A 23959-nucleotide genomic window follows, 5' to 3' on the forward strand; every position below is an offset into this window, starting at 1 on the left:
TTTTAACTATAGAGCTGTACAGCAGAGTGGGGCTCTCTGATCATCAGCATGAAGGTTATCCAGTACAGCATTCAACAGGAAAATGCAAACACTCTTCCAGTGAACAAGGGCTCATTGTATCACTAGTAACCCACATGTGAGTGTTCCACAACAATTTCCGACTAATGCTACAAGAAGTACACAGCACAAAGAAAGGAAACAAGACCAAAACAACACCATCTGTACAAATGCACTTGTCATTTGAACATAGAACCAACACCGGCATGGAATTTTGATGTCTGTCGATGCTACCAATAAAGATAATGTGTTTCTGTTCAAGGAGCAGATGTTGGCTTCATCCCATATGACCTCATGTTCATGCATTATGCTTGTGTCAGAAAGAGAGAGTCTATTGAATGAAGAATGTTGTTTCGTGCTTTAAACACACGCAAAATAATGCATGGTCAATGTAAATACCAATATTCCATTACATCACATTACAGCAACACGATGGCCAAAAAGAAGGCCTAATTTACAGTGCCAAAAATTCCAGTGTGACCTCCCCCCAATCCTTCGGTGTTCCGTTTAATCAGAGCCTTTTTGACAAAAAACAACATTCAACTTTGCCTAACGGAAGGGGACCAGACTGAGCTTAAATAGGGAGCGAATGAAAGAGGACAAACACTTTTCTCATCCAGAATACACTTGTGCCTCAACTCAGCTGGTGCAATTTGTCACAAATCAAACATGGAAAGAATGGTCACATGCAGACTACAACATTTGGTCAATGGCCTCCCTGTGTTTTCGTTTCTAATTCATGATTTAATGCAATCCTATGAGCGTGTTATTTTATGCAATGTTTGTGTTCGGAATATCGTGCGGCACAAGTTGTGATTGGCTAAAAATGTGGTAACCTGCTACAGTGGGACTTTGTGAGTAAAATGAGTTGAATTGTTTGATTAAATGTCATAAATTCTGTGAAGGTATATAACACTTCTGCAAAGTTAACAACCAAGTCTGCGCACGCTATTTTTATGTATTCACACAGCCACCTTATTTGCTTTTCATACAATTATGTCATGTGTAGTATGTTTAAGTGAGGTGTCATTTATGAATGTCTCACTTAAAAAAAAAAATTCGAACTGAAACAAATTACAGGAGGAAAATGCATGTATACATGTATTTATACTCAATACAATGACTGGATAGTGTTGAAGTAACAATATGTAATTATTTTACATCAAAATATCATTTTCAGGCTACAGTGGCTTGTAATTAAAGGAAGAATTTGCACGCTATTGGAAATTGACCCTGAATCACATCGATTAGTGGTTTGAAATCCACGTGGACTTGCCTGAAAAAAACCTCGTAAGTTGCTTAAGGCACTCGTAATCGTCACAATGTGTAAATGCTTGGTGAAGCAACGATCCCGTATCTGACTTGGGAGTGACATATTTACATTAACTTGTTCATCAGTCATATCTCAGTGCTGTAGATGGAGATAACTCGAACATGGTGTAATCCACAGGGTGAGTTTGAAACTAGCTCGTTTATTCTGAGAACAACCTTTCAAGGAAAAACAATTGGGTCAAAGCAACACATAAAGTACAAGGGTATTGCAGCTTCATGTACCGATAATATTTCTGGATTCTGATTCAAAACAGAATCATCAAACAAGGTCATTGAAGTGAGCTCAGATAGATTTGGTTCCTTGTGGAGAGGAACGACGTGAGTTCTCAACTCATAAAGAAGTACAACATACTGTGTATTTAGTCTGAACAGCAACCTTTTGGCCCAACGTTACATGAATCAGCATGAGGAAGTATGAACACGAACGGCGACAACTATGAGGAATGGTGTGTGTTTTGGAAAGCACATCCCATTAGATTTCGTACAACACGCAACAATTTGTGTCAGTTGGAGTAATGACACTGTCTGTAGCATTCACCAGAAAAAAAAGTAGCTCTACTCTGTCTTTTCTATTTTAAGTCCCAAAACGATAACAAAAAGATGAACCGTGACATTCTTGTCAGCACCGCGGTATTTTTTGACGAACGCAAGGACTTTGAGTCTGTAGTTGTGGTGTTTGGAGAGGATGTGCCAATGTTCTGCTGTGACGCAATGGTGCTGTATCAAGTGCAAATGGTATCTAAATCTTGGAGTGCACTGTCCAATTTTAGAAGTGTCATTTTAAAAACCTGCTTCACATGACACTGGTTAATCGTCTATCACATGAAAATTCATTTCTGTTTGGTTTCACTTCAATTTTATAGATGAGTATAATGTAAATTTCGAAACCGTAAAACGATTTGTAAAGAACATTTAAAAAAAAAAAAAAGCAGACACTTGTGGACTCGGCTATATGGAAGTTGGAATACTTATTGGAAGATGCTGTATAACTTTCCAAATACTAACTAAGTTCCCTTGAGAATCAAAAGCAAATTTATTGTCATTGCACATGTACCAGTGCAAATTCACGTTACAAACTGTCCAAGAGACAATGACCAACAGAGGGAGCCAGAATGGAGAACCCTGATAATTTGCCAAGACATCCATTCATCCATTATCTAACCGCTTTATCCTCACCATGGTCGCAGGCGTGCTGGAGCCAATCCCAGCTGACTCTGGGCCGAACTGGCCATCAGCCAATCGCAGGGCACACATCGACAAACAACTATTCACACACACAATTACATCTGCGGACAATTTAGAGTGTTTAATTAATCTACCAGGGATATTTTTGGAATGTCGGAGCAAACTGGAGTATCCAGAGAAAATCCACACAGGCTCGGAGTGAACATGCAAACTCCACAGAGGAAGGCCGAGGCCCGGAATCGAACCCATGACCTCTGCACTGCGAGGCGGACTTAATAACCAGTTGATCACCGTGCTGCTCATTGCCAAAACGGCTCCCCGGTTTTCCTAAATGAAAAAGAAAAACATGACGAAGGGGGAATGGGGAGAAAAAAAGGTCCAACCTTTGCTCTGATAAGGGAGGGGCATAGTATGGGATTAGAAAAAAAAAACTCTGCCGTATGAACAGCAGACATAAACAACAGCGATTCAAAAATACTTACACACGTGGGAGGGGACACTCAGGCGGGGGCCAGACGTAACCACCCAGACACACTGGGCAGTGACTGCACCCTTTCAAAGCATGACACACCTGCGCAGCGCACCTGGACTATCAATGAGGGGAGTCGAGGGGTTCAGGAAAGCCGAGGGAAGGCACTGAAAATAGGGTTGTGTTTAACATTGTGTGATCATGTGAATATGTGTGTGTGTAAATCTGTGTCCTTGGACACCAGTTGCCATGGAGATGACCTCACTGAGTCCCGAACAGTGACACGAAGTACAGGGGAATGAGGAGACAAGGGAGATAGGGAAGGCTCCAGCATCTTGCAGCATTGACATTCAGGAGATAAGGGTCCACGATTTGTTTTGGGAACAGGATGACAATAATTTTAATCAGCCTTTCGCCCTTCACTGGAAATCTCATTTGGACGAATTGGCGATCCATTGTTCGAGGCGAGCTGTAACCTTCTCCACATTTTGGTACCTAATTTGTCCACCACAGAAAGAATGCAAAGGCATCAAATTTTCCACCTGCTCCAGGAATCCAAATTACATCCGGCCACAAACAATCCGTCTGAACAAACAGGTTCCCCCTGGGAGTCAATCTGAATGGGAGCAAGGCAGGAGTGGGAGTCATTTTTATCGGGAGCGAGACGGGACAGCATTTTTATTTTTATTTTTTATCATCTGGCACTGGAACGCCAAATGATTTTTTTTTCTGTGGGAGTGGGATGAGATGGGAGATAAAATCCACTCCCGTGACACCCTCGGATGTACACTCTATGTTTTTTTTTTAAATAAAGGTTTTGGAGAACATAAGGTGAAGATAAAGTACTATATAAGTGCACTCCAGTTTTCATGACGATCAAATTGGACTTTTCCTTTTGTATATGTACGAGTCCAAGCACTTCTTAATAGGATTAATATTCTCATTGTAACAACCAAACGTGGGACAACCAAACACAAAGCAGCCCCAGTGAGCGTAGCGACCAACCCAAGTGTCCTTGGGTGTTTTGAAAGGCGCTTATAAATAGAATGTATTATTATTATTATAATTGGAATTTCTTGCTAGCACCAAGGCGAACAACAGTGTGACAGCTATTAGCTATTAGCTCGCTAATATCCTAAACTACAGGTTTTCCTTAGATACTTTTTAAGGGTTGTCTTGTCCCAAATCCATTTGCAAGAGCCTTGGAGGAGCAGAATATTTACAATTAAAAACATAGAAAGTCTTCCATCGCCAAGTTCAGCACTGATAATGCAGAGAAAACTATGTAAATGAGCCCCCGATCCCATTTCCGTAAATTTCTCAACCACAATTTGAGAGACAACGCCCTCTGGTGCCCAGATGTAATTAGTGTGACAACTAAGTGAGATCCGACCAAACCACGTCTTCCCCTATAGAAAGCAAGAGTGTAAAATATAGGGATCATTTGTAGACTATTGTTTTTTTCCTAATAGGGATTTAACTGCCCAAATCATTCACTTGTTTGGTCTCGTTGATACTGGTGGCGTCTGATCCTCACGCAGGTCATCATGTTCTGGCACTGCATTGCGCGCTGTGCTTGAGAAATGATTCACAGGCACAATGTGTTTATGCTCTGCTCCGTTGTCAGACAGTCTCTCGAATCCTTTAAAATATCACAAAGCTCTGCTGCCTCATCTTACGATGCTTGTTATCAGATTGACAGTTGCCATTACTTTAACAAGATGACTCAGGATTACAGCATAAAATAGGCAGGTTGGGCTTTCATTCATTTTGGCATTCTTATCTGAATGTGATGCCAATAGTGTCCTCACCACCTCCAGGAAGGCTTTTCACATGCGCACTGCCAGCCACTGTGTCCCTCTGATTGCTGCTTCTTCTTGCCGAATGTGACTTCATAAGGTCTTGTATTTAGTTACTTTTCCCTAGTAACAAACGTTATTGTGACAAATCAAAGCAGCTGAACATGTGAAGCCATTTCGAGAGGTACTTGTCAGGCTATGTGGGTCGCTGCTCCTCGGTCTGACTAGGTGACGCTCTCAGATAAGTATGCTTTGTATCCAAGAAGTGTTTGGCAAATAGTTCAATTCCTTCTTGATGGGGGACTTTCTCTCTCCTACAATATGCGTCTCTTGACCCCCACCCAGCCTCCACCCCCCCCCCCACCCCCCTGTCCTTGCTGGCAAGAGCACTAGAACTCCTGGCAAGAGTGACCAGAATAAAAACAGCAACAACAGACAGGGTGGAGGGAAAAAGCAAAGTGAAGCATTGAAACTGGGCTTTTGTCGTCTCCTAATACCATATCGTTCTCCTTTTTTCCCCCCCTCACCACTCCTCAACTTGTGTTAATTAGGTAGCAGAGAATAAAACCAGCTCCTCTGGAGAGGGGTGGTGCATTTGGGAGCGAGATGGCTAACGGAAAGGTTCGGCTGCTCCTCCACGGACTCTTCCTCGTAGCAGCGATTCAGCCCACTCTGCAAGGAGGTAAGCATGTGTCACAGGTCAACGGAACTCTTAGCTGCACGTGGCTGTGTAAGAGCAGGTGCAAAGCTTGTGATGTTTGCCCTCTTTAATATCAGAAAACAAGTTTTAATTCTGTTTTTAGGAGGGAAAAACTTTTTGGAGACATTTTCAATGACATTCCTAAATGGTATTCTTGTATTGTAATTCGAACACAAATGCAAATAATTATGATCATATTCAGCACTTAAGCACATTGATGATTATTATTTTGGTCTTCCTTATACTTGAAGGATCCTTGGATAGTTGTGAAACCGAACCTCATTTGAACAACACATTCTTGTTAATACTTTCCTTCTTGGCAGCGTATCTTTATACACATCGCTAATAAGTCGAAGATGGAGGTCAGAGGTTTCCTGGCCCACTTTTTGCTTTAATAGGTGTGCCGATTGATTTCCAAGCAAAGAAACATTGACAAAAATCCAAAACTCTGCCTCACTCTAACAAAGAGTTATCTCTGCATGCTTGCAAAGTGTGTCGCACTGTTGACTTCAAGCATGCTAGCTGAATTACGGCCGGATCCAGGCGAAGAAGTCGCGGAAGATCCCCCCCATCATATCTTGTATAGATCAATTAAATTTTAAAATAATTTAGAATTTGAATATTTACCGTCATTAACGGCCGATGACAAAATTGGGCTATTCTCCCACATTAACAAAAAACATTGTTGACGGTGTTCATCAAAATTCACACGCGCACCCACACCGCCGCGGTCTTGTGTCGGATCTCATTTGATTGTGCAGGTGTACCAAAAAGGCTAATGTCCCAAGCAAATTTCACAACATGGTTTGAAAGAAAAAGGCTTCAGGCTGCTATCTCTTATTCCTCTTGGTGCTCCCTCTATCACAACTACCAGCTGTCTCATTGACTGTTTTATCACCCATTTGATGTTAAACAGAAGCAACAGATGCCGTACATGCTGTTTTATGTGCAGTACTTTCTTCAGCAGTTACCAATAGTCTTGTTAAAATCCACGTTTTCGCTGTAAACCCAACGTCATTGTAGGTATTCACCACGGACACATGCAGTGTATGTCGGCCATGTGTGTCGCAAACACGTGGGGGAGACAACGTGGCCTTGGTGGGCTTCCAGACAGATGCGCGCAGGTAGAATATTTGTGTCCTCATTGACAGCTTGAACTCGCCAGGTCTACCGAGAATTAAAAATCGAAAATGAAACCGCCACAAAGTAGAAACATACACCCTTTTTTTAAAGGGCTCATTTCAAGAGCCGCTTATCTATTTCAGACAGAGAAAGGCATTGTGTATGCATGCCTTTCCTCCCACTCACACTCAGTCTGTGAGTTTACTTTTTCATCCCTTTTTACACTACTTTAGTTTAGTTGAGCTTTCTTGTCTGTGTCAGCCCAGCACTGAAAAGCAGTCACATCAAAACAGAAGTACGCGATAGCCAAAAGCCAAGCTGTACTGCATTCCTTTTCTTAATATGAACACAAATGTTGTTGTATCTCAGCACTCTTTTTTATTTTTTTTAAGCTGGATGTTTTTTTTCTCTCATCTCAGTGGAGGTATGAAACATGTGCCAAGAAAGGAACCATTACATTTGGAGCTCATCAATCATCAGGCATTTTTCACACAGAATTATGATGGTCCCTCCCTTTCCCAACAGAATTGTTAGGATTATGTGGAAACATAGCTTCCCTGACAGAGGTTTGCGCTGTCTGAATGTTTGTTGTTTTGTTTTTTTTTTGGGGGGGGGGGGGCAAGTGGCAGCTCAGATGTAAAGAGATCAAATTGTTAGACTCGAAAAGAAAATGATTATTCCATAAAAAGTCTCTTTTCCTGCAAGCTGGCTGCCTTCAAACCAGCGCAGGTTTCTCATCACATTATGTGTCAGGTTAAAGGGCAATAATGATCAGCATTGGCTGAACTCCATTCAAAATCCTTATTACTCCACACAAAACATCCTATGCTTCTCAAACCAACTCCATCTGTGTGTGCACTAAAACAAAAGTGGGAGGGGGGGGGGAGGGGGGTGATCACTGAGCCTAGTTCTAGGGTCAAGTCTCTATGAATAACTTGAACATTATTAGCACTTCATTGGATTCGTTTCATGTGCTCAGAACACTTGCACTTGCTTGAATTATGATCGAATCTGAATGTTTTCCATTGACAGGTGTAAATGATTTATGGACTCCGGGGAAACAACTGGGAAAGGGTTTGTTAATAAATATGTCCACTGTCTTGTTAGAAAACCATATGGTGGGACTGAGTGCAGTATTTGTTTGAATCACAAATACAAAGTATCAGGTGGATTTGGCAAGACAATTACAAAAACAAATCTGTCAACATTTTTTTTTAACATGTATAATTATTCCAGTCCAGATTTCAACAGAAAGTTGAACGATTGACATGGATGCCAAGAAACTGAGTTGCCTTATTGAAAAGTAAGCAACTCGCAATGTGTTATGCATTTGTAAAGAAAAACCATTAGAAGTCATTTTAAACTGCAGAGGCAAAAATTATATTTGCTTTCAAATCGCTGCAACCTCTTGATTTAGTATGTGTCTACAGCGACATGTAATATTATTAATATTCCTACATTAATCATGACAATTTTAATAACTAATCAGTAGACTTATGCAAGCATCATGATCTCCATCTTTATCTTTAGAGCAGAGGTGCCAAATTCTTTTTTTGTCATGGTTCACATTGTCATTCTGTTTTCTTTCAGAGCGCCGTTATTACCGTGAACCCAAATAAATTTATGATTACCTCATATTACATAGCACACAGAAATCGGTGAATAACTAGTTTTGGAATCAGAAAACTTCAAATACGATTACATTTATTTTTAAAAAAAAAGGGGAGATTGCTAAATGAAAAGAAAATGAAAACAATAAAAATGCTCACAATATTTCAACATTTTTAAATTGAAATGATGGTGTTAAAACATTGACCACGAGTTCACTGTTTGTGAATCTTGATCTGCAATATTAATTATATATACTCACATTCATATACATATACCGGTAAATATTTACATACATATATACCAACAGTATTTAGATATGTACATTTTTTTTGTAATATTTTCATTTCATTGAATAAATTATTTATTTTCATAATTCTATTGCTCTAGCATTTTTTTTGCGTAGCTGTATATGTAGTAGATACCAAGACGTTTTGTTTTTTTCATATTTGTGTACTTAAGTTTAATACATTCACTGATACTAAATTTCACATGTCAACATACATGTTACATATTTAGGCTTCAAGAAATCACATTTTGGACAATTTGGAACTGATTGAAGTTACAACATTAATGTCAAAACAATGAATCCCTATTTTGACTTAAGACTGCAAGGAGTGAAACTAATTAGGGAGCTTTTGACCAAAATGTCATGACTTGTGCCTCGGTACATTGTCACTCCTCCACACAGATTTGCAGAATTCAGTTGTGGCTTTTACCTCATCCAGCGGAATAATACACAAATGAACACACGCAAAATCGTTTCATAATGGATATGCTTGCCACAATTCAGTGGACAAAAGGGAAAATGAGAGTTTGGTGACTTCACTATCCTAATTGCAATTGGGCTAGTTTCACACTACTGGAAGTTACTTCGGCTCATTTAAACCAATCAATGGAGATTGTACGGCATATCCTTGCGGTCCAAAAAAATGTGAGGGATTCCAACATTAGCTCAGGACTTCTGGTTGATTCCCAAATCTTGATTCCCGAAGTCAGCAGTGCTTCAGACTTTATTGATAGAGACTTGTGCATCCAAGTCTCCATCCAATTTTGGATCGCGTGAGAGGCGACCACAATTTATTGGATTCGAGTGATGCACTGGGATCACAGTGCTCATCAGGTCAACTCTGCAATCAGAGAAACCTTCATCAGAAGTCATGATACGGGTTTTTCTCCGGTCTTCTAGTACCGCATTTACAAAGTCATTTCAGTTTGATGACATTTTCTGTGATTTCACTCCTCTGGCCGAGAGCTTGCTTAAAAGCCTTGAATGGTGAAAGAACGGTCATGAACATTTATGTCTGCCTGGCCCTAGTTCTGTGCTTCGTAAATCCTCGTAGATTTCACCATTTTATCCAAAGCATTCCGTTTTACATTGAAGCTAATGTCCTCTGGCTGAAGTCTCGACAGCGGTAGCCAGAAGTCGTTAACATTTTGGCAAATAGTTTTTCCTACCGCCATGACTACTGTGAAAGGTGGCGCGGCGTTCAGACCGATGGTTTGGACTGAGCTTCTTTTATAGTGCTTGACAGTTTGTAGTTACAGGGATCTATTTTCAGAGACAATGCACGTGTGCTCGGTGAAAAACCTGATGATTCCGGCAAACATGGTGGACATGACCATTTGGCAACAAAAAGTTGGCTGGACTGTAGAGCATCGTGGACAAGTTCTCAGTAGTGGCGCAGGTGGTGCAATACGATTTTGGTGGATTTGATCGAGGCGCAGGCAGACAGACTGCGGTGGCGTGTGTATTGCATGTCATCGTATTTCATTCAGAGACATGACAACAGCTTGCATCGAGCTGTCTGAATAATTGTAGAAATCATTTTACTGAGCGCTTCATTGCCATCGTCATTTTTATATGTATTATACCAGCCCCACACACCACTGCACACATAAACACGAAAGATCGGGGTGGAAAGTGGTCTCAAGTGTCCACTTCACAGCGATGATCTATGATGAACTTCCTGGCCAACAAAGTGGAGGTTCCTTGTAAGCATTTTTGCATGCTTCGTTCTTCTGTCTGGACTCCAGCGAGTCAATTTCTGCTTTTACAATGTCAACGGTCAAAGACTGTGTGCGCTTTTATTGCGCTGACTTTAAAGGGAATCGGTGGAGCCGTTTTCATTGGCCGGAAAGTAAGTAGGCTGTGTTCAATCCCACAACGACGCACACGCCTCTTTGTTCCTACGCCCATCTACGAAAATACCAAAAGAAAGAAATCTCTAACCGTGCTCACAGTCAAACTGCTTTTTGTGCTGGATTTGCACTGGGCATGAAAGTAGGGCCCACAGTGTCTCTTACCTTTGAAAATGGACTGCTTCTTTAAATGAATTTTTTTTCTTTAATTCATACATATACCGCAAAAAAAAAAAAAAAGCATTCCCACACGATAGAACTATCTTCTAAAATCCTTACAGGTTTGTCACAAAGCCTTGGAAATTAAGAGCAATTATATATATATTTTTTACATGGCATCAAATCATCATCACCATTCCCTAATAGCACAGAAAAAAAAGCATCTGTGTCGCTCTCATTCAAGATGGTGTTAAAAGCCCAATCTCTGCAGATGTACAAAATTGCTTGCATTCTTTCATCAGCAGATGCCAAAATAAATGGAACAGTGTCTGATATTCCGCGGAACATTATAATCTGTAAATAAACACTCGTCCAAAAGTGTTCCAAATCACACAAACCGATATAATTTGTACAATCCATTTGGTTCAATGAATTTTACATGCTTGGTTCTAATCAATTGAACCGTGTCTTATTCTTTTGCCATGTCCAACTAAACAAAACAGTAATGATTAAATTCCCCACATTTAGTTTTAAGCTGCATTACATCAAGGTTCAAGTGAGACAGTTCAGATATGGCCCAGTTCAGATATGAGTAATGGCAGTATGCGTTTGTAAATTCAACGCATGAAATTGTGTATCCTCAGATCCTAATCAGGTCTCGGTTGTATCAGATAAAAAAAAAAACATTTGATATCTGCCAATGTGACCGCAGTGTAAGCAAAGAGATCAGATATACCTGCTGAACGTCATTGAAATGACATACGCGCAAGTCTCCCCAAAGATTACAGCAATGGAAAAAAAAAAGTACAGTACAACAAAACTCTGCGGTGCATAGAGCATTAAATAGGGTGGACATCTGCATCCATTTGTAATGTTATGTTTTGTACTATTGTTGCTCAGTGTTCCCCTTGTTTTCTGGACAAGTGTGTCGTTGCTTACTTGCTCATTGGCCGCATATGCATGCAGGTTGTTTCTGCTTTTCAGGAAATGCAAACATAGAATGAATTACAAAACTTAGATGCGGTGGTGGGAAGTAACCAAGCACAAATACTCTACTGTACTTTTTATTCAGATATTTATTTTGGAGGATTTTTTTTCCCTTTCTTCTCAGTCCAAAAGGTTAATAAAAGAGAAACTATTTTGCACTCAGTTTTTCCTTTCTTCACATTATTGAAACAGGTGTTGTACAAAGTGCATCATTGACAGTAAAAATTCATTTTTGCTTTTGTATTTTAATACATTTCAGATTTTATACTTTTTTTTTAACCTAAATGTAATAGTAATTTCATTTTTGTCAGGCTTTTTTTTAACACGTATGTATTTCAAGTATATGTACTCCAACTTCAATTTAGAGTGCAAATGCTTTTGTCACCTCTGCATAGAAAGTCAAAGAAAACAGGACACACAGTGGAATCCCAAAAGTAGGTTAAAATCCTGACATGTTTGCTGGTCAATCATTTGTATTTAGACAGTATTTTATTTCTCAAATGGTGGTCAACTCCAAAAGGCTAATAATACCTTTGGGACCTTTGAATGTGTAATATTGGTCCACTGTAGCCACTAAATTGAAACTGGATAATAAAGACCGACAGTGTAAACGAAGCCTTAAAAGTGTCCCCTTTCCAGTTCAATTAGGACAGAGTCAGCCAACACACATAATCACCTCAACACCACTATGACGTTTGTTTTTCCAGTGCATAGCTCACACCAATGCGCTGTCAGAATGTAGGGTCAGATCAGAGTGTCACGATAAGATGAGTGCGTACATTTTTTAAACATTACGTGTCCCCCATGCCATCGCTCTTCCTCTTTCAGCGGGCCTTGGAAGGAGTGACAAGATAGTAGGACAACTGGACAACTGTCACATGCTTGATATCGTAAGGGTGCTCTGCTTAGAGAGATTTACCGAACACACTGTCACCATTACGGGGCTGAGGTTCTGGATTAGTGTGAATATTGTTCTAAATCTGTAGTTTTGTGGGTTAAACATTTTATTTTGAATCTTTAAACAGGCTGGATTGAGTAAGTGTCATTTGTTACTTTTCCTAATAACGTGGACCTGAGGCTGCATGGTTTGGCCGAAACAAATATTGTACAGAGAACACTGTTATTAACTAGTGTGAGATCGCCCATGTGAGCAATGTGCATGTGTTTTGTGTGTGTGTAAACTGTTCCGTCAGCTCTTGAGCGATTTTAATACGTGAGCGGTTATTGCACAACCGCAGCATTGGGTGGCAGAAATGGCCCATTAGTCACGAGTTTGTTTTTTTAAATGAAGCAAAAACTGCACTCTTAAAGGTCACAAAGTGCAATTGTGAAAACTTTCATTAACATGGGAGGCACTGCGGGAAACCCCTCCCCCAAAAAACCCATCATCGCTATGACTTGATTTGGAAACAAAGCAGGTTGTGACTGAAATTTTCCAAACCCCTTTGCTCCTTAGTCCTCATGCAGTATGTGGGTCCAATATGTACCTTATGTACCTGCCACATGAAGTAAAACATTGTTTTCTCAATTAGTTATTCTTGCCTCATGTCAGCTGTGATCGACACTAGCGCACCCAAATGAGGATAAGCCCTATAGAAAATAGAATAGATACGCTGATGCCCGGATAGTAAATGTATGATACAGTTTGCAAAATGTTTGTTCATCTATCCATCCAATTGAGGGTCATGGGCGAGCTGGAGCACTTTAAGCAGAGACCTGGGGTAGACCTTAGATTGGTCGTGAGTCGTTGCAGGGCATATATAGACAACAACCATCCACACTCACAATTTAGTAAATTCATTTAGCATGTCTATTAGTACAGAAGCAAACTCCTCACAGAGAGGTCTGAGCAAGTATTCAAACCCAAAATTAGAGTTAGCAGACTATCCAAACACACTTTAAATAAGATTGCACGTGTTATACATTGATGTGCATCGAGGCTCGTTACTGGTGAGGCACCACGACCACTATGATATTATTAGGTTGAAAAAGAAATTAAATCTAAAGCACGGACCAGAGAATTTAAAATAATTTAGTGTAATCATATTTAGGTTGTTGTTGTTTTTTTTTTTTTTTTACTCTTCACATTGCCTGCAAACGGAATCCCCCCCTACCCTGCTGATTTGCACCGGGCGGACCAGTCACAAAGCAACACCATGTTTGGCGGTGGGATATGCGGCTTTGGCAAAAACACATCTCGGTTGACAATCGCCTTGATTCAAAAATCAACATTGTGTTCTTTAAGATGCCCTTTAACTGCATATTTACGCTGCAAAAACAACAACTATCACTCAAAGCCACGATGCCATCTGTGACAATCATCAAGATGACAGGACTCAGCTGGTCAAAACAAGGCACCTGCCAGTGATGACGTTTTCATCCGTTGCCGGGATTGGTCAAAACAAAACTTGGTAGGCGTGCACAAGTTGCCGCTTCGGCCAAACGGCGCCAAGCTATTGCGTCGAATGTCCCCGCCTCTCCCGATCAGATCACACTGGAGCAGTGCCAGATTGATATTGTGGAGAATTCCTTGGAGTGATTCACGTATCAATCTGGTTCTTGCCAGGTAAACAAGGGTGACGACAGGGCAGCACTGCCTTCCCTTTCTGCCCCGACCTCACGTCCGTGGTGTTAGAGCGTTTGAATTGATCAAACTCGGAACTACAAGTACTTTCATAACATATTTCCCTAAGCCTCACCAAGATTTTAACACAGCATGACCCAAAAGCACATGAGTAATACACATGGCCCTTAGAACTCTACAATAACGTCCAGATAAGATCACCCGTTAGAATTTTGGCTTAAGTGGCCAAGTTATTTTCCCCGCCAACATTATTCATTTAAGGATCCAAGTCAATTGTTGAATAAATTCGTTGTGATGAAATTCATCTAATACATTCTGACGCAGATTAGGCTCGGTTGTAGACGGTGGACTTGATAACCTCTGTTAAATTGGTCCAGTAGCCCACAACCGGAGGAAAAGTGGGGCATACGCATTCCTTCTTGCCTCGCGAGCAAAGCCCAGACAGGAAATCCTTCTGATTGTGTGACGACGGAACAATTTCTCCACCCTGTCCGGGTGGTACCTGCACCTGACACATCTGTCACGGTGGCAGTGGCACTGACAAACTATAGACTAAGATTGGAACGCCTTAGATTGCAAAGGTGTGCCTTTAAGTGTGTGTGATTGTTCAAATAAGTTCATTTTGTCAAATTGGTCATAAAAGTACGAAACAAGACAACAACAGTAATTTGAACTGAAGAAATATATTTCTCACTCATGCCAGGAGCAAGTGTGTCCAAATATTGGTGTACGTGCACTCAATTTGGTTCCTAGACAAAAATATAACGTCATCAAGTGTAACAAAAATATTGTTTTTAGCTTTGTAACAATGTCCAGTGTATATTGGGGTTTCTTCACACCATAAACTTCTCACTCTGCTTTTAAGTTTGCCACTTCAATAGTTGCCCTCTTAAGTGTTGACATACAAATTCATACTAACCTCAACTGTGACAATAAAAATAATATTGATGTTATTTGTGGCAGAAACATCAAATACTTCACAACTTATGAGTGAAAACCCTCTGTAGTACCTTGGATCATGTTTACATTTTTGGGATTTCTCTTCTGGCACTTTTCAGTGGCTTATGTCATACATTTTCATTTTGCCGGTTCAGACACTAATGCCTTGTAATGTTCTTGCACTGCCCCCGGTGTCCATGCAGACAGAGCACAAAGCGCGGCATTCACCAAGTATGCGTTAATAAACACACAAGCACCTTTGACATGTGCTTTTAATTAATTGGCCTCCTAGCGCATGTAAAGGACCAGTAAACAAAATCACTGTGTTTCCCTCGGCACAATTCTCTCCATTGTGGTGTGTTTGTGGAGATACAAACCAGCTTTCTTCCCTCAACATAGAATGTTGTAACATGGGTCTGAAGTCATGCACCAGCCATTTTGAATGTCATCCCTTATTGTCCCATAACAAAGTCATTTTTTTTAAAAATCCCCCCCCCCATTCATTTATTCCTGTTGTTGTTCCCTGACCCCCTTAGGAATCGGATAAGATTGGAGACCAGGGGTGCTGCGGGAGGGGTGGGTTGAGAGGGTCCAGTGTGGAACTCTCTGAAATGACTCTTCCAAATTCAATACCTCATCTAAATGAAAGCTAAAACATTCTCTTCAACTTTGTCTCATTTTGAAGCTAAACTTTTTATCTTGATCCTCACAGGAGCTGTTCATTTTCGATGTAAGCCCGTCGCAGTCATGACCTGAGATAAACTTCATTTCTAATGTCTGGGTCAAAAAAGATAAATGGATTTGGGAATGTGTGTACAATAGATGGGGTCATTGAATGGTCATCCGATATATTGTTACCGGCTTTGTAATCAAATCTTTCAATCATTGCTCTCTAACTTTTGGGGGAATACGTGAAGGTGACCAAGAATGACCTTTTGCTCTTCGACTGTGTGTTGCAGGCGTGTATGTACCACCTGGTGCGGGGATAGGCACTGGACCAGGAACTGGATTTTTTCCAGGTAACAAAGGCTTCTAGGTCTGCTGGGATAGTTTGGAATAATAAACTACCCAAGCCGCAACTCATTGCAGCTAAGCCATGCCGCTGTAGATCAGACATTTTACTATGCTGACGCATACACATTAAAAAAAGAACTTAATAAAGCATAAAAGTGAACCAGAACTTAAATTAAATGTAATGTAGAATTACAGTTTAATGGAAATGATTTGGCAATCGTAGCTATGGTCCTGCAAAGCCACAAAAACTCATTTTCCCCTTTCATGATATACGGCGTACAATTAAACTATATACCAGCACACTTTCCAGGACTGATAACTGCATTGGCCACACATTGTGACATCTGTTTGCACTTGCCATTCTTTATATCTCGCGCTACCCAACAGTAAAAGTTATATAGATGTACAAGTTTTGAAAGCCCCCCCACTGCTAGTTTGTGCAATCAGCAGTGTATGTTCTGACCAAAACAAGGAATGAATCGCGACTTTATCGGGTGACCCAACAATTATTTTCAAAGGATATTGTGATAGAACTGAACAATGGCACAACTACTACTCAATCTTAATTAATAAAGCCATACTGGATGTACAATTTTCTCAAAACTACAATTTAAGAATGACATGATGACATACAATCATATTGTCTGCAATATGGATGATCAGATATTGGTCGGTGTCTGTCCTTGTCATTAGGTGGTTATGGAGGTGGAGGCCAAGGCGGTGGACCAGGAGGTCTGGTGCCAGGAGGCGTTGGCCAGACTGGATTTGGTATTGGAGGACTTGGAGCAGGTAGGAAAACTGTTCCTTAATCAGCAACAATTTACTGCCAGTGCGCATGAAAGTCAGTGTCAATACTATAAATCTTGAAGGTCAAACATGAAGTGAACTTGGCCAACCATCTTGATAGTCATACTTAGGGCGAAAACTATTTCAAGCATTCGTTAGTTTTTTTTTTTTAACGCAACCCACCAAGGTTCATAGTTAGACGGATAGCAACGCGCCTAACAATGAAAATGATTTGCAATCTTCAGTCAGCCATTGTAATGCATTATTGATTGACCTGTTAACTGCTCTTTGCCATCATGAGCGAGTTATTCGGCGAAATGCCTCAGCTTTATTTAATGTATTTTAATGAATCACTTTATAGGGACAGAAAAATATTTCATTTGAGATTTCTAAAATTACTTCACTCTTGATGTTTGAACTAATCTAATCGTTCGTGAGTTGTATTGTAAACCATAATGTAGGCCAAAATATAACCTTAAAGTTTTTTTTTTTAACTCCCTCTAGGACAAGGAGGGAAAGGACCAAAGCCAGGTAAGATTATACAATTAAAATATGTTGAAACAGCCACAATATAAGACTCAATACATTCTTACTGTGTTAAGAAATCTTAAATTTCTTCCTCCATCCATCTTCTGATCCACTGATCCCCACAAGGGTCACTGGGAGCTTTCTTCCTACTTGTGATATTGTTTGTTTTTCCCTTTCTTAGATTTTGTCTACCTCATTTATCTCCATGATGGGGGTCAAACTATTAACATTTCCCTCATCGTAAATAAAGATCTTTCCAAGAGTATCCATCAAAACTGAGCATTACTATCTGAACTCGTTAAAATATGGTCATACAGCTCTTGTGTTTGGCTTTCATTAGATCGTGCAGTGGTATTTATGTTGTTACTGGTTTGTTTCAAAAGAACCTTGTCGTGGAATTTTAATATTTTTGCCAATGACTGATCTGCATGTGGTGTTCTTCACTGACCATATAGCAGAGTCTAAAAGCTTTGTACCGATACTGTTCTTTAGTTGGGTGGGAATTCCTGACCATTTACAGTGAGTGCATCTATTGGGTGGATAAAGCTGTGTACTCTGATTTATGTTCTCACACTCATTTCCCAGCCACTAGACAAAGGTAAACATCCTTTCAAGGAGTTGTCACCAAGCTGCCCTTATCACCGTCTTGCCGCTTTACATTAACTTGACCACTATATACATCTTGATTACGTGAGCCTTTAGATAGCTTGTACTGCTCTACATCACTGTTGCATTAGTGTGTGATGATTAGTCAAGTTTAAGCGAACATCTACGCCTGCTGAACAATGGTGCAAGTGGACTGATGGTGTTTTTTTACCGTCGGACCCTCACAATATGTGGAAGCCTCCAAGTCGGACCCTTTTCTCCAGTACTGTACAATAAATATTTTCCATTGCTGTATTTTTGTCTACACTTCACCAGTAGCTTTAGCGACTTTTGGCCATCGTTTAATTTCCGCAAGCACTTACTGATACAATCTGAGCATATGTGTTCGGACAGATAAGGAAGCAAACAAATGTCGTACCGACCTGATAAAAGAATGGTCCCTCTGGAGTACCACACCCCTGCCCTCAACCGAGATTGGCAGGACAGCCACTTTTTGTAAATGAGTTCAGTTCCAATGCTGTATTCAGTGGAAGTTGATTTTGGCAATGATTAATTGTAAGGTGTTGACCGAGACTTTTCTCATATATGTAGGTCATGCCGCTGTCACTACAATGTGCATGACAATTCAAATGCAAATTCTCTTTCTAAATTAAATAAATTACCTTTCCAGCTTTTTTGGAACATTGTTCCCAGCGCTGTTCCATATTAGGAAGCATTTTGCTTTCTCGGGTTTCCTCCTTCATTCCAAAAACAGCAGCTTCATTGAACACTCGAAATTGTCCATAGGCGTGAATGCTTGTTGATCTCTCTGTGCCTTGGGAAGGACTGCCAACCACCCCGAAGTTAGTTGGGAAAGGCTCCAGCTCATGTGTGACCCAAATGAGGATTACCGGCAAAGCAAATGGGTGGGTCATGGATGGATACCGTCAGCACTGCAAATGCTTGCCATTGTAGCGTCGTAGTTGCTCTTAGTGTTTGGCAAGCAACAGCAATTTTTCAACTCTGGCAATCCAAATGGGGATCGTTATTTCTGGTTCTGTCATGAGTTGCCGGCTTCGTAGAAACATTTGCAATCAGTGATGATGCACTGACATACTGTACCTGTGCACACTGAGAAGCCCTCCAATCGTTCTTTTGTTGAAGCCCAGTAGTGACGCCGCATTCCTCTGGCAAGCTCCTTGTTTGACCTGGACTATTATGCAGGGCAACAGCTGGTGAAGTGAGTAGCGTGACTACAGTGAATTTTAGCACAGCTCGTGCAAAACCTTGAAAATATCATGTTAATTGTGAAGTATCCAGTTTTGACAACGTACTGAACCCAGGAAAGAATCTTCTTTTGATGAGCAGCAACTGCAGGCCATCATCTATTCTGTGTTCCTTCAAAGGTGGATTAATTCGTTGATGCTGTAATTGCCCAAAGTGTGGCATTTCAAGCTTGCTGACAAGGCACGAGTCGAGGTCATAGGATTAACTTTGACCTCGACTCGTGACCCTTATTCTGAAAGAAGGACTTTCAACAAGACATGCTCAGAGATGATTGAGAAAGGAGAAGAATATGCATCAGAAATTGTGTGACATAATCAGACTCACTTTCAATTCATTATGCGTGCCCTGGGATTGGCTGGCAACCTGTTCAGGGTGTACCCCGCCTACTGTCTGAAGACAGCTGGGATAGGCTCCAGCACCCCCCACGACCCCTGTGAGGATAAAGCAGATCGGAAAATGGATGGATGGATGGATGTACTAGGTTCATTGAAGACTCAACATTTTCCATTGCCTGTGAATCTTTTTTTTTTGTCTGTATGCGCCCTGTGACTGACCGGTGACGAGTTTAAGGTGTACTCAGCCTCTTGCTGAAAGACAGCTGCTAAAGGCTCCAGTTTACATGTGACCATAGTGAGGATAAATGTTGCAGACAATCGATGGCTACAATTTTCTTTTTGATTCAATCGTGTCAAATGTACCGACGTAGTTCAGAACTTGAAACTGGAAAAACATGTATTGTCCATGTCTGTAATTCCTGCAGGCAAATGCTCCAAGTCGACACCACCTAAACATGTTAAGTGTTTTATTTAAAACTGTTTGCAACAGTGTGTAATGGCTAAATCATAAAGCTAGTCCCTATCCAAACCTTTGTGTAGATTTGCCATTTGTTAGCTCTCCAAAATCTGCACACAGTCAGCACACACACACACACATACACAACAGCTTTTTTTTCTCACTGCAAAAATTGTTTCCTAAAAGGTTTTCTTGAATGATGTAAGCAGATTTTCTTCGCATCTCCATAATCTTAGCCAATATTCCCACGAAGTATTGTAATTGAAAAGCAATCAAAGTTAAGCTGTGGCTTTTATTAGTTTTTGTTTGTCTCTAATCAGTTTTGCATGCTACATGCCTGGGTCTCAGCCTGACATATTCTCTGTGTGAGTTGATGAGCCATCCCTTGGCAAAGTCAAGCGAATCTTCCAGCTTTTGTTTTCCAGTAAGTCTGGAGTATGAACCGCTGTCCTTGTCCATCTGGCAGTATTGTCCCTGGGTTGTTTAGACACAGATGGAGTTTTCTCTCTCTCTCTCTCTCTCTCTCTCTCTCTCTCTCTCTCTCACTCTGTTGTTTCTTAAACTGAAAATTAAATCCCACAACCAGCTGAACCCCCCCTCAGTCAAAACTATTGGACCTTTTGATTTTTGAATGAGTGTTGTGAACGACAAAGGCAAAATGCACATTAACACAAATATTTACCGTCAACAAAAACATACACAAATTCATCCGATTCTGGCCGAGGTTCACAGTTTAGTGGAAATTTCCATTGTCCGTAACAACACATAAAATACCGTAGTTGCATGGGCTTTGTTGGCCATGTTAGTGCAACAGCTAAAACATGAATCCTATTACTCTAATTTGTAATTTGCACCAAAGTAATTTTTCAAATTGAGAAATTTAAAATACATGTTTGAACCTCTGGGCTATTATTTTATTCTTCTGCGAAGCAGAAGTGAGCCAAACGAGGCCAAGTACAGTTGAATGTTGTCCAACGTACATGCACAGGTTGGAAAAAAAAAACCTTTCGACCACTATGATATAAATCAATATGTCCATTCTCTCACGTACTCACACGTGCACACAATTATATGGCCATGACGAGGACCATGGTCGTCATTTGTTTCTAAATTGCGCTCACCTTTCGCAGCCCGATCCCTTTGCTCACAGGAGGTTCTGGGTGGATAAAATGGCTATAATGACCTTCTCTCAGATTTTGTTTAGTTGGACAATAACCTGCTTATGAAAAAAAAAAACGACATTCTGCAAGAGGTCGTCTGTAGCATATGGTACGCACCATCTATTTCCGTGCAGTTTGTATCGGATTTTTCGAACGTAGTGCCCCATTCATAAATGCCCAACAGTTGGCTGGTGAACAGTCCAAGTTGCTGTCCGCCTTTCTCTCAATTGGAAGAGCTACAGAGATTACAGGTGGAGTGAGTCTCTGCTGCGACAGCTGACCTAAAACTCCCATTGCCCACAATGGCCAATCAGATGTCTCCATAGATTCCTCAGATTGTGTGAAGTTCCACAATTAAACAGGCTGACAGGTTTAGGATCTTTTAGCTTCCTATCAAGGTGTCCTGGTCTTTCCATACAAGAAGCCACAATTCTTCAGGGTTCCACTTGCTTGTTCTTTTTTTTTTGTTCTCCTTCCATAACATAATGTGTCTCTTGTAAATTCTTTCACTTTATATTCTCATCCTAACGATTGGAGTGGTGACATGCAACAGATGGCTGCACTGTGTTTGCAACCATTCCTATGACGGAAGAACTTGGAAAACGCTTTGGAGCCTTTGCGCCCAGCGTCACTGTTTCAATGTGCATGTTCGCAGCTGACCTGTCCAACATTGGTCTACTTCCTCAACCTTGACTCGTCAGAAAAGTATTCGGTGCAATGGCAGTCAGATGCACATGTGGACCATCTGGGAGAGGAAACACACTTGGCCCAAGTGTACATACCATGCCTCCGGGCTTCGCATTTTGACATGAGTTCTAACCCGATTCATAGTTTGAACAATTAATCTTTTCTGGGCTGGCTGCTCAGATCTGTGATCTTTTCTCCTCACATGTTCCATAATCTAATGCTTGCAACGTGTTTCTGCCTTGTCTGACTGCCTTTGTTGAACATGCTGCACGGTTGTGTGCCAAGCTCAAATGGTTGATGAGCACCGAATTGTCGATACTGCTCAGACAAGTTCAGGGGCTGAGAGTTGGCAGAGCAGCTGGGACATTCCTTCAAAGTGGATAAAGAGTAGCAGATCCTCTCAATTCTAACAAAAACCAGGAAAGGGCCGAACTCTCTGGTGTGGTTGAAAGGCTTCGGTCTGCCGCTGTCGGCTTCATATGACTTGAAGTGTAAACAATGACATCACTGACTCTACGGATAATGGTGTAATGCGAGGTTTACAAATTAGTACAGTTTCAAATCCAAACAGGAACAACAACTGTCACCACAGCTGGAACGACAACACTGCTGAGTGGAAAAGTTCCTGTTCTGTAGACCAGTGGTTCCCAACCTTTATGGACCCCGGACACTCATTTTATATTTGAAAAATCTCATGGCACACCACCAAACAAAAATGTCACTCAAAGTATGAATACTGATAACGATGATCTCAATGGTCTCAATTTATTCCAAAATGGACTTCAACCCACAGCTCGTGACCATAGGTGAGGGTAGGAACATAGATAGGCCTGTTAATCGAGAGGTTCGTTTTCCTGGCTCAGCTCCTTCTTCGCCACGGCAGACTGAAGCAAAATCGGCATTACAGCAAATGATGCACTGATCCGCCTGCCATTCTTCCACTCTATTCGTCTTGAACAATAACCCAACATACTTGATCTCCTCCACTTGGAGCACGATCTCATCCTTGACCCGGGGATGGCACTCCACTCCTTTCCACCTGAGGAACATGGTCTCAGATTTGGAGTTGCTGATATTCATCCCAATCGCTTCACACTTGGCTCCAGTGAGAGTTGGAGATCGCAGCTTGATGAAGCCGACAGTACCACATTATCTGCAAAAAGCAGACCTACTAGGGCTCTTTTATCATGCCTTGCCAAACATGCTTTGAATGAATCATACACATTATTCCTGAATGAGTTATTGCTCAATTCACGTGTGTATGCGCAGTGTATGTGGCTCAGTCAAAGTGCGGATGTTTGTTGTGGGAAGTGAGTCTTTCCCAGTGTATGTGAGAAGTAGCAGCACTTAGCAATGACCTCAAGTGTATTAGTCATATTATTCCCCCAGCTTGAATGTTTTGGCATGCGGGCCAACAGTTACCTTTGGAAGAGAACCGTTACCTTTGGAAGGTCTGCAGACAGAAGGACTAACAAACAACTCCACAGAATAAACCATTTAGCGGAGGTAATTAAAGCAGAGCAGGAATAGTTTTACATAAAGCTGTTTGCAGACTTATTACTCAGGCGAGGTCACACAACGGCGCAGTAGCACGGCGTGCAACTTGAAACTTTCACACTTACTGTTCATATGAAGCCATTGGAAGGTAGTGCTAAATCCCTGTATGAGTGAGATGCTCTTTTGATTTGTGATTTTTCTTTGTTGTACATGCATGTATGTGAATTGACAGAAGAAGAGCTGAAAAAATGTTCAGGAAACCAAAATCTAACACTCACACCTCCACAAGAGGTATACATTGAATAGCATTTGGGAAGAGGAGTTCAATTACATTTATTCACTACCAGAGAACTTTAAGGAGAACTTTGCAGCATCAGAACCATTTCTCTCAGGAGGAACTCACTCAGGGCAACAAATCGTTTGACTGAGCACTTTTGGAAACCGTCACTGCTAGTGTCATGACTCGACGGAAAATTTTAATGAAAAACAATAGGAGGCATTCTGCCCAAGTCAGCAAGCTCACACTAGTGAGTTAAGGAG

General features: G+C 41.0%; 1 protein-coding gene across 3 annotated transcripts in view; it reads left to right on the top strand.

Moving 5' to 3' along the window:
- The first annotated feature begins 5258 nt into the window (after positions 1 to 5258).
- elna (elastin a) overlaps positions 5259 to 23959 on the top strand; it is a 43770-nt gene continuing 25069 nt past the window's right edge. For 2 of the 3 annotated variants that reach the window (XM_019886027.1, XM_019886028.1), the window contains exons 1-4: positions 5260 to 5524; positions 16043 to 16102; positions 16791 to 16886; positions 17388 to 17414. In XM_019886027.1, coding sequence (XP_019741586.1) covers positions 5449 to 5524; positions 16043 to 16102; positions 16791 to 16886; positions 17388 to 17414 — 259 coding nt within the window. In that variant the 5' untranslated portion in view covers positions 5260 to 5448. Of the gene's footprint in view, positions 5525 to 16042; positions 16103 to 16790; positions 16887 to 17387; positions 17415 to 23959 lie in introns of all 3 variants that reach the window. The other variant, XM_019886026.1, reaches the window with a different exon arrangement.

The sequence above is a fragment of the Hippocampus comes genome, unplaced genomic scaffold, assembly GCF_001891065.2.
Source record: "Hippocampus comes isolate QL1 unplaced genomic scaffold, H_comes_QL1_v1.1 scaffold29, whole genome shotgun sequence".
Lineage (NCBI taxonomy): Eukaryota > Metazoa > Chordata > Actinopteri > Syngnathiformes > Syngnathidae > Hippocampus > Hippocampus comes.